This window comes from Branchiostoma floridae, chromosome 10, assembly GCF_000003815.2.
Source record: "Branchiostoma floridae strain S238N-H82 chromosome 10, Bfl_VNyyK, whole genome shotgun sequence".
Taxonomy (NCBI): Eukaryota; Metazoa; Chordata; class Leptocardii; order Amphioxiformes; family Branchiostomatidae; genus Branchiostoma; species Branchiostoma floridae.
Genome location: NC_049988.1, coordinates 3,814,531 through 3,826,467, shown reverse-complemented (window position 1 = coordinate 3,826,467; position 11,937 = coordinate 3,814,531). Strand labels below are relative to the sequence as shown.

At 41.6% G+C, this 11,937-nt stretch overlaps 1 protein-coding gene across 1 annotated transcript; it reads right to left on the bottom strand.

Annotated features, from left to right (window-relative positions):
• Positions 1–2,778: 2,778 nt before the first annotated feature.
• LOC118424171 (TNF receptor-associated factor 3-like) lies at positions 2,779–10,627 on the bottom strand. Its single transcript, XM_035832707.1, has 7 exons — positions 10,422–10,627; positions 7,985–8,042; positions 6,531–6,774; positions 4,999–5,198; positions 4,413–4,605; positions 3,745–3,965; positions 2,779–3,422 (listed from the first exon to the last, which is right to left on the bottom strand). The coding sequence occupies exons 1-7, from the start codon at positions 10,486–10,488 to the stop codon at positions 3,227–3,229; spliced, it is 1,179 nt and encodes a 392-aa protein (XP_035688600.1). The 5' UTR covers positions 10,489–10,627; the 3' UTR covers positions 2,779–3,226.
• Positions 10,628–11,937: the final 1,310 nt, after the last annotated feature.

The window sequence follows — 11,937 nt, the reverse complement described above, 5'->3', positions numbered from 1 at the left end:
GGTACATTATATGTTGAACTATGTGTCGGTACCCCGTGACCCAAACAAAGCTGATATGAGAATACATCCCGAGTTTCAACACAAAAATACAGCAGTTGTATCGTGTGAATACCACTAGGTGATGTAAAAGGTCAGGAAGGTTTATATTACTTTGTCAAGAAATAATCAAAACGTGGGCTTTTTTAACCTTCCGATCCTACAATGTGGGCCTTTAAGATACAGCATCAAACATATGCGGACATTATTTACTCATGATCTAAGTAAGTTGTAAGGTAAATAATTAATTAGCCAAGTATTTATAGACGCTGTATAACTATATTGACTATCTATTAAGTGTTTTGTCTACTTTGCGACGTAGGTCTCATCTACAGCAGGTCCAACTTCGACAGAAATCATTTGCAGAGGTTAGATGTGACAGGTCGTTCAGTGTGGTAGAGCAAGTGCATGCGAAGTTGGTGTGTTGCACCGAAGGGAGGTTATGTTGCATCTTAACTGTTGTAACTAATTATATCAATATTTTAAAGTTTTAAGATATACAGAAATAAGACTGGAGCGTTGTTGTAATAAGATATATATACTAAAGGATGATAAGATCTGGGGGAAACTTTTATTAAAAAGGAAAATACAGTAAAATTCTCAGATATGCAATGGTTTCTGAATCAATTTTCTCACAATGCACAATTTTTTGTAGTTTTTACTCGTTTTATTTTCGTTAACTCAATCATCAATCAGCCGCGGGCATCAGGGGAGATGCATAGCGGCTGTAGACATGTCCCTCCAAGATGTTCTGTTTTCAGCCAGAGTTCTCCAGTCAGATAACTCAAGTATTCTTTATTTCGCTACATGTCATGCTGTGCATACATTCTATAATAAATACGTATGCAAGAAGGATCTCGTCTCTGCTTGGAGATTAATTCATAATTCTATAGTTATCTTCAATATTTTAGATACATCAAAGTAATGTGTGACACTCTGGTACTTAAATTTCAAGAATATTCGGCAAACTGGTGTGCAATAGTACTTTCACAACTTTTTTTTTTTCAACTCGACCAAGAGGTTTGGTAGAGACAGCATATACCCAACATCTGCTTGGAGATTTTGATGCCGCTCTGCTTAAGCGCGCCTCCTAGCGGCCGACACTGTGATAACCTTTACCCTCTGACCTTTGACATGTAAGGACCGCTACCTATATTCTGACAGACGGGAGGCCCTCGTTCCGTCTCGAAGTGTCGTTGTCTGGAGAAATTCCGTCTCAAAGTCATCAGAGAGTTACAAATCAGGACGACGCAGGCGTCTTAGAACTCCAACTCCCTCCCAGACAGACTTCTTGTGGAATCCAGAATTCCAGAGTCGCTGGTAAGGTGAGAACTTTGTTTTCTTCGACTGAGTTTACTGAGGTCAAAAGGTCACGGGTCATGCATGCCATGCAGGAATTCGAATAACATCTCCAAGCAGATGGGTGGATCAGGGTTAGTTTGTTGGTATGTTGCGGCCCTTTCCCCAACCTCTATTTGTGATACTCCATCTTAGCCTGGTACCCATTATCATCGGGAGCTCGCCGCTATCTATGGCGGTTCATACCGGTCAAAAGCCAAATACAATGTATTTGGCTGAAATACAGTGTATTTCACCCCCAAATACACTGTATTTGGCTAATACATTGTATTTCAGCCAAATACAATGTACTTCAGCCAAATACAGTGTATCTCGCAAATACAGTGCGTTTCGCTAACACACTGTATTTCGCTGAATACAGTGTGTTAGCGAGATACATTGTATTTGGCTGAAATACAATGCATACAACCTAATACACTGTACTGAGTATGTGCACTGTACTGACTTCTAATACACTGTGCTGACTCCTAATACGCTGTACCTAGTCTCATACATACATTCTATGTAATTGTATGATGTATGTATATGTATACGTGCACATATTATAGTTCAGACATTACCTGCAGTACCACTTCACTCCGCCAGGTATGTTGCGCTCCACTACCAAACACTATGTACAAGGGTATCATATGTGATGTAGGGATTATTACACGAACTTGTGTCAGCCTGATCGTCTTTATGATAAAAAACGCCACGTATTTATCAACACGCCCTGGTTTATGCTCCTTTTTACGCGGAAGTGTTTTATTAGTCTTTCTCTCTGCGTCGCGTTCGTGTATCAACTATTTTGACGTAATTATAAGTTCTAACATATGTTTCATTCCATGCTCTGACAATGTGTTTTGCTGAAGATCCATATTTAGAATGATTAAATAGACTTCGTCTAGCATGAAGCGACACTGCATTTCATGTTTACCTGCTAATTATATACTGTGTAGTACCACTACAATCCGCTTGTCTCTTTTTTGGCTACGAAAGGAGGTCTCTGGATAATGGCTCATTGATGAGTTTTTTTTCTTACCATAGACTTCTATGTTATAATTGGAATTGAAATTGACTGAAGGCAGCGGTCCGACTAACAAATTATTACCAAAAAACTACACCGCCAACATCCCCCAAACAATATATGGGAAATATATTTGACACCTCTCTGAGAAGTTACATTGTTACAGACGGTACGAATCATTTGTTAAAGTGTAACAAATCTTTGGAGTGTTCGCTCGTCTGCCACACCTTCGGGGCCACACTTTTTCTATGGCCGGTCTTCTACTCAACAAACATTTGAAGGATATTTGTAGTGTTATATGAAGTTTTATTTCTTATGTGTATGACAGTTGTGTGGCTGTTTTTTTACTGGTTGTTTATTCATGGACACCAGCCACCAATACCTAGTAAGTGACCACAATGATTAGGCTCTACCAACATTATTGTGAAAATTACACCTAAAAACTGCAGTGAATAAGTGTAAGTATATCTTAATGCAAAACAGTTGTGTACATGGACTTGGTTTATTTATCTAATCAGCATAGTGGCAACAAACACATATGCATCATAACATCAGCAAAAAATTAATGCCATCTTATAGCGGATACCATCTTAGGGCACCTCCCGTTATGCTTAATTCAAACGTAGTTATTAAAATGAACATAACAAATTAAGAAATTCTACATGCACATAGGATGAACACATGTCAAAACACACCATTAAGAAACACCTATAAAATACATAGGTATAACACAACTTTTATCAAAATACACCATCTACAAACAGATTTTGAAATCTCGTGTCAAAAACTAGATGGATTATTTACTAGACTTAAACATACTAGAATCTACATATCTACAGACGCCGACACTTCCTGCAGCAACACCTTCACTGTGAGCCGATCATCGTGCGCGCTGTATTCCTCCAGCTGGCCAAACGGAACTGGAGCTCCGTATCTCCAGTTTTCCTTGGCCTCCACTGTCCCATCCAGTGTAATAGCATGGTCCTCCCCGCAGTCAGGGCCAGGCGATTGCAGTAGGAACCTGTTAATTAAATTCAAAGATACCAATCATACCATATTTCTTTCAAACACGTTTCATTACAATCTACGCTCCAAAGGTAGCAAATGCTTGCATACGTGCTCTGGTCAGGGCCTGGCCCCGTGCTCCTCTCCGTTGTAGATGCTACTCTTCAAACAGAGGTCGGTGGGAAAAATCTAGACCTTTTCCTTTCATTCGTTTTTTCTTAAAAAAGGTCATGATTTTCCCACCAGCCTCTGCTTGGAGAGTTAGTAAATGCACTAGGAAATTATTTAGTTCATGCACCTGCAATGTGTATAATAGCACTGTTCACACTTAGACTTACATGACTTTTAAATGTAGGGGGCTGGCTCGTGACACGAGGCACAGGCATAGGTACCACCTATACCCCTCTTTCTGAAGAGACACCTTCCACTCCCCGTCGTGGATATTCTTGCAGGATGGCGAGGTGAAGGTGGTTCTTCCCTCTGTAATCTTTCTCTTTAGCTGGGGGACAGTGAATATTATGGCTTTCACCCTACCATAGACGAGGGCTGCGTCTGATCGCTGAAACATAAATCAAAGCAAAACTAAATCACAGTAGTACTGGCCTGCGTGTTCGTTTTGTGATATACTGTACGTTAAAGTCAATTCCGAGCGTACCCGACATTTGACCTCCCTTATGTGGCCTGTAGGCTCAAATTACATCGATCAATAATACACAGATAACTGTAGTAATATTTTTTGGAGAGGGGTTTCTCCAGAAACCTACGAAACGCCGAAAGATCCGGCCAACACGTTTACTTCTCCATATTCTTAGTACATCCCTCACAGCACAGAGGGCAATAAACCGTGCAGTGAGTGCGAGTGTGGTTATGTCATGGAAATACTAGGCACAGGGGCAAATTGCATTCATGACGCACTAGTCATGACGATGGTTAAAGATATTAATTGAAATGATACATAATACAAATATGAAGATAGGGAAAATGTGATACTGATAGATCTATGTACCTTTATCTTGCCCTCGGCCAAGCAGATCTTGAGTCTGGTGTTGTAAAGTTCGAGCAGCTTAACATGTCTGCTTGCAGACCCCTCCTTGTGCTCGGCCAAGTCCGGGACCCTCCCCACAAAACCACAACCTGGCACTGAGCAACAGGTCACCTTTCGTTGGCACTCTTGAGTGATGTGTACTGCCACTTTGGCCCTTCAAGAAAAGAAGCAATACTTTAAAAATCCACAGACGATAGTATTTCATGTGAAAAGCGTTAAATGAAAATGAATACGACATGAAAGAAAAACGAAACCATTTCCCCATACCGGATACATGAAATACGGCTAGCCTCAATTCAAATGTCGCCGCTATATGACCTATCAGCCTGACTGAATGTAGTATCCCACTATAGGAGATAAGGGCTCATAATTCCCTACAGCAGACGATTGTATCTAAAAAAAAATCTTGTTTCCAGGCAGAGGTTATGGTCAGGGCTTATAGTGGCCACGATATCATCAGTTTGTCTTGATGATAGCCAAAATAAGAAATCGCGGCGACGACAACGCACGGACAGCATCCTCTGCCTGGAGTATTGGCTAGCTGTACCTTTCAACATTAGTACCACAGTCCAATGGACATCGGATGGGAAGGGTCGCACACTCCGTCGCCAAATGTCTGTCCAACTCCACCAGGATCGTCTTGTAGCCACAGTGACAAGTAACCTTTTTGTTATCACAGACGTCCTCATGCGGGCCCAGCAGTCCCCTTGCCATTGTGTCACCACAGCCTCTCCAGCGACAGTACACCTGTATGTCATGTGTCATGTGTGAACTAGGGCTGGGTATCGGTACAGCGTACCGGTACAAAACCGGTTTTTCTTATTGGACCGGTCCAGAAAAACCGGACCTGAAAAAATTAGGTGGACCGGATGTTGGACCGATTAGAAAATTAACAGATTATTTTATCAGGAATTCACACGTTCTGGCGCTTGCAGGTGGATGAAAATAACAAGAATGAAGTAGAGTAGAGTTTGTAGTAATTTCTACCAAGTTTTACAGCCAATCGTACAGGTGCAGTTAGCTTTGTAGGACTTTAAAGCGCCAGTGTAAGTCTAATATTCTACCAAACAGATTTCTTTGTAGTGAAATGAACCACTGGTATGAGTCATACTGAATCAGGTCCAGGTTCAGGTCCGGACCTGGACCTGATCCTTTGGACCTGAACCGGACCTGGACCTGAATTTTCGGTACCGGTACCCAGCCCTAGTGTGAACATTATAATCATTGGCAAAAGGCAACGTTTTGGCAGAGATTGTTCAATACATACATAAATATAAAAGCAAGGGAAATTGCAAAGGAAACTCTAGTCCATAGGACACATTCCTTTTGAAGATGTTTTTTCCGATGTGGTCTAAAGACTTTGATCTAATCCATCAGAAGGATCGTAGCTTATAGGTGCAAAGACACAGACCAGGACAACAACAAAAAAGAATTAAACATTCAGAAGATAGGGTTGCACACACTCAAACTGCCTGTAAACAAAAATATACGTAGTACAATGTGTTCCTCTAACAAAAATGCTCTATTGGCAATGCTCGCAGACAAAAGTATATGTAACAGAAAGTGTTCCTCTGACACACCTGAAATGCCTTTGGAATGCAATTAGCACCAGGTGCGTCAGGCATGCGGTCGGTAGACGCTGTGTGCGCCAAAGATACGTACCTCAATGGCAGCTATTCGCAGCACGAAAAATTCTGTTGCGCATTTTATATGCAATCAAACGCACCTCATGCGAAATGGAAACGCTGAAGTCGTAATTCAAACGCCAGATGGGCTCGACGTACAATTTGATTTATTCCAAAAAAAATTCCAAATGTTGGGCGTTCGGCCGCGTATTGACAACATTTCATGCGGAAATCATGCGCACTTGAAAATATACGCAGGTGTGACCCCACTTTAAGGTGTATATTTTCAAGTACGCGTGCGTATGTGGTCCGCGTGGAATTCTGTCAATACGCAGACGTTCACCCAACATTTGTAATTCTTAGGAATAAACGAAGTGAATTAGAGAGAGAGAGAGAGAGAGAAGAGAAGAGAGAGAGAGAGACAGAAGGAGAGTAAGAGCAAAGCGGGAATTACCGTCTGGGACAGGCACTCCTTCTCCTTGTGCTTAAGAACATCTTTCACGGAGCCCTGGAAACTACCACATTGGCCGCATTTAGCGGGGACCTCACCCACCCGCTGTCTGGTTTCTTCGTCGACTCCAAGAGAACCGAATGCAGCTCTACACTCTGGGCAGCTTTGCGTCTGCAGAGAATCTGCACAGGACTCACAGATTCTGTGCGCACACGCCATGGTCATGGCTGTCAGCAGGATGGTATAGCTGAAAATGAACAAACTCTTGTTCATCAAAAGCTGTTAGTTCTTAATCTAACTAAAGGCTTAATTTCCAACATGAATCTTCATGGAGGTTATATTTTGTACTAGCGTTTGTGTGTATGTGAGTCCGTCCGTCTGTGAAAGGCTGAAAGGATTGGTTTCATACTTCATGCGTTGGTGGGGTGTGATAAAGCTGGAAATGATTAAAATCTGGGCCCCTTATCGGCCTCCTCTGGTACTGAGTACTGAGTTCAGGTTTTACTATTTTGTGTCCTGAAGAAGCTATGGTCACGATTTTTGGTTGTTTGCTCTTGTAATAGGGAAGAGGTGACATAAGTTTGGCCTTGGTTTGGCATAGTAGGGGTTTTTTTGCCACAAACGTCTGAAGAGGGTAACTCAAGAAGGGAACAGCAGATTTTTATAATTTTTGGTATGTATAAGTAGGTACCTTAGCAATGTTGTACAAATTGAAGTACTACTTATGTACAATAGTTCACATTTGCATAAACAATGGGGATATTTCATCGTGGCAGTTTTTCAATGTATCTCTTGTCTCGGACATGATATAGTAATGACTTTTCTTCCCTTATTCTTTATTTCAGGAACAAAAAACCCATAGGCACACAAAAGATCACACATATATACATATACATTAAAAACATCTATCTGTCAAAATAGGCCATAGCAATTGCGGAAAAAAAGTGTTTCTATATAGTACACGTTTGAAGTCAACAAGCGCTTGATAACAGAATCATTGGGGGATACTTATCTTTGTAAGAAAGGATAACATACACTCCTTCGCCTTGATTTAAACATTTGGGTGGTCGATAGCTCTACTAGTTTTACCATCATGCAAGTTTCAGCCACTACTGGCCGCACCGGTTTGGGATAAGGGGATTCCGTGCAATTAACAGAAGAACAAAATATTTCATGGAGTAAGTCCCCTAATTTCGCTTCCTATGTAATTCTAGACTCCTGTAGCATGCATATTAAACTGTTACAAGTTGGCTTACTGTTAACGTATTTCTAGTGTTACCGGGTACGTTTACACTACATTGCTGATTCAGACTTTCGGATATCTGTATGATATGATTTCAGCTGTGTCTATGTAGACATTGTCCTTTAGATGGCCCACCTAGATAACAGCGCTTCGGATTGCATTTCTTCATCACAATACAATTCAACAATATAATTATATAAAAGTCGGTATTCACCACACGGAACACGCCAACTCGTCTTCTAAGTCGCCCGTCAGTTCATCATTTGTGATACCTGAAAAATTCAAATAGTTTTAATTTGTTGAATATGTTTGCTTCTATTGCATAACCCATGATGAGATGCACATTAGACCGTGTTGCTTTGATTATATGAATGATATCCGCGCGCGCATCAGTTTTCGTCCGTTTCCCCAAAAACATTTTCAACCATACTGTACGTCGTACAAAGCAGCTTAAGATAAACAAACATATGCCGTGGATTGCAAAAAAAAATAACGGGATACAGTCAAACCTGCCCGAGCGACCACCTCTTCTCAGCGACCACCTGCCCATTTCGACCGCTTTTTCTCGGTCCCGATTTTTTTCCCATTGACGTAAGCATTAAGCGACCTTTTCTCAATGACCACCTGGCTAAAAATGGGACCCATAACGACCGCGTCATTTTCAATCTTGAGGTTTCGACAGATTTTTTATGATGACTTGCGCTATTTTGTGCCGAAATCGGCCAGTTTGCGTCGATGTTATGTTTAAAATAAAGATGGCGGCGGTCAACGTGGCAGCCTACTGTAATATGGGAGGAAATTTAGTTGTAAGAAAATCCGAATTTAGTTGTTACAGAGTTTTTTTTCAAATCTTTATCATTATGAAGTGAACGAATGTTGAAACGTATATAGCCTCATACCTTTTAAAGAAAGATCTGTGTAGCTCATACCTTTTTAAGAAAGATCGGTCGCATTCCTGCGTCTACGATCGTCTTATCGATTTCTACACTAACGTTTTGGACAGTAGGGGAACTTTGATGCTTTCAGTTACCATATAAGCCTTTATGCGTCGCTGTGTTCTTGATCGTCGTATCTGAAATAACTACAGTGTACCTTACGAATTCGATGCCTGCGGAGATGCCCGGTACGTCCCGTAGCGTACTTACCCACGGGTGAATGTACAGTACAGTTGTACAAAAGCACTCACACAGTAGATTGAGTAGACTGTCTTTTTAACCTCCTTGCGTAGAGTTTCTCTGGCGCAGGTAGGAACGTCCTCATCCAATTTGTTCCAATTTCTGTTTCTTCACTGTATTAACATTCACCAGGCTTACTGATGATTATTACTTTTTTGCATGCGCGCGTGTACATGTGCGTGTTATATTGGACATTAAAGACTTCGCTTACTTACTTCTTCACGTGCGTGTGCTTGCTATTTGCCATTAAACACAACGGAAACCATTTATACTATGCATCGGGCATGTTTTGAGTCGATACTCTTCTCAGCGACCACCTGTCCAAATCGACCGCTTTTTCCGGTCCCTGAGTGGTCGTCTTGGGCAGGTTTGACTGTACTTAAAATAATGTCATAGAATATTCAAAGGTCAAAGAAGATGTGAAATAACAAAAATGAGAATCTAATGTTCCGTATACCGTTCTGTGTGTTCAGTCTTTTGTCCAACCCTTCATTATGAAAACATTTTTTTTATTCGCACGCTCGCAGCAGTTTTGGGGTTCCATATAATCACATCAACTACCTCCTTGAATCAACATGGCCTTATCAGACTGCCGAAGCAAACTCATTTTACAGGGTCCTTCAAGAGAGCGAGAAGAATCGATATGGACAAAATGATGCCCAATTTTTCAAATTTAGAAATCATACGTGTTCAAACAAGAAATGAAGCAACAAAAGATTGTTCGTTGTATTAAAAAAAGGAAGAAAGCCCGTTCCCGGGGGTCACTGCCAGATGTAACTTATAAATCAGTAACGCATCTAGTCTTCCGTAGTTGGCCAATTAAACTCCTACCGCGTAAATTGCTACCAGCTGCTAACCCACGGTATACTGGTTTACAGCCTAGTTCTTGTTGCCTTTTTACAAAAGCGACAAAACAATATCTTATCATAAACAAGAGAATTAACTATACTATCGAGGATCTGCGTTACTCTCCAAGCAGATGTTGAGTCGCGTAGATATAGTAGTACTACTAGTAGTCTGAAAAAAATACACTGGCGCTCCTCCATCTACGCGACTCAACATCTGCTTGGAGAGTAGATCTGCGTGGTGTTAGACAGGCCGCAACCCCCCTGTGGCCGGATGCGTTTTGGCAACCTGGAGCCCTGCCTTTTGTGACTTTGCCTTTTGTCACAACGTTGGCAAAACGCCTTATATAGGGATTTCGGAACATAGAGATGTTGGAACAGAGAGATTTCGGAACATGGGGAGGTCTGTTTCCCGACAACGCTTAAATCTGAATTCAAACACTACGAATTACGTACCATTACGCTGTCAAAAATAATGGAAGGCAAATTGGCGACTATGCAAATTTACAAATACATTTGTCCAACAATGATGTTATCATAATGCTATCCATATTCTGGGCAAAACTTTTGCCGAGTACTACCCATAATTTTACAAAAGAAATATGTATGAAAGTTTGGAGCCAAAACAAACCTGTGCCAGTTGTGCGGATCTCACGTCGAAGGTCTCTGTTATCGGTCCACTGCCTACCGAACGGCATTCTAACTGATCTTCGTATATCGAAAGGTGCGGATAATACTCAGAGAAATGTCGGCATAAACAGGGAAGGTCACAGATAACGATTCATTCAGCTTTCATTGATCTACCTCACTCAATCTACGGAGACCGAATAGGATCGGAATACGTGGCACGAAGGGTCAGCGGACTATACCATTCTACCCAGGGGTGTACATTTTCAGTGTAGAGTCCTAGGCGGCTTCACAAAACGTCAATCATTTCTGCTCAGACACTTCGCAGCTCGACCACATTGTCAAAATTTGAGCGAAGAACATTGCGAGAAAACTTCACTACAGCTACCTAACGTGGTTAGGGTTCACGAAACCACGCTTATAGCTAAGAATTCGGCGCAAAACATACAGCTTTTGAACGGGCGATTAAATAAAAGGGCAAGTTTGCTTTAAAAAACTACTAGTATGTGCCGGCGCCAGATCTCGTGGCATGTCCGACATCTACAATGGGTCCGCCGAAAGCTTATGTTTGAACTTTGTGATGAAGAGGTTTTTTTTATTTATTTGCGAATCAGTGAGGCAGTTCAGTGTACTTTTACAGTAATGTGGGCCGTCATCTCCATTAAAAGTACGGTTAATTGTGTTTGTTTTCACTTTGTCCTTAAATGATACCCTATATCATCATGGTATTTCAGCCACTGTACAAATAACATACACATACACACCTCAAACGTATTCAAGATGATTATCAGCCGAACACCAGCCTAGCCTACCGAGCCGAACGTCAGCCGACTGAGCTGAACGCCAGCCGACTACAGCCGACTGAGCTCCCAAATCAATCCTAACAATAGTCGGGAGAGAGTCGGGAGCTAAATTCGGCTATGTGTAAAGGTCACACCTGCGTATATCTTCAACTGCGCATGATTTCCGCATGAAAGTATGTAAATACGCAGCCGTACGCCGAACATTTGATTTTTTTGGAATAAATTGAATTTTACGTACTGGCGTATGAATTGCGACTTCAGCGTATTCATTCCGCATTACGTGCGTATAGTTTGCATTGGAAGTCCGCAACCCATTTCCCGTTGCTGCGGATAGACGCGTTGGAGTTACGTATATTAAGCGTTTTCCGTACGCACACAACGTCCAGAGCGCATGCTTGACGCACCTGGTGCTAATTGCATTCCGAGCGCATTTCAGATGTGTCAGAGGAACAGTTGCTGTTACATATACTTTTGTCTGCGAGCAGAGCAAGTAGAACATTGATGAGCAAATAGTGAAGATGTATTTTATTTATTTCCGATGCAGTGAAGCAGTCACACTGCACTTTTACAGTAATACGGGCCATCATTTACATTAAAAGTTATATGCACTGTCAATATTGTGTTCACTTTCTCATTAAATGATTTAGACAGGCACAGGCGCGGTGGTGAGCAGCAGCGAGTTACGAGAGCTGCGGTATCTGTATTCAGACTAATCTT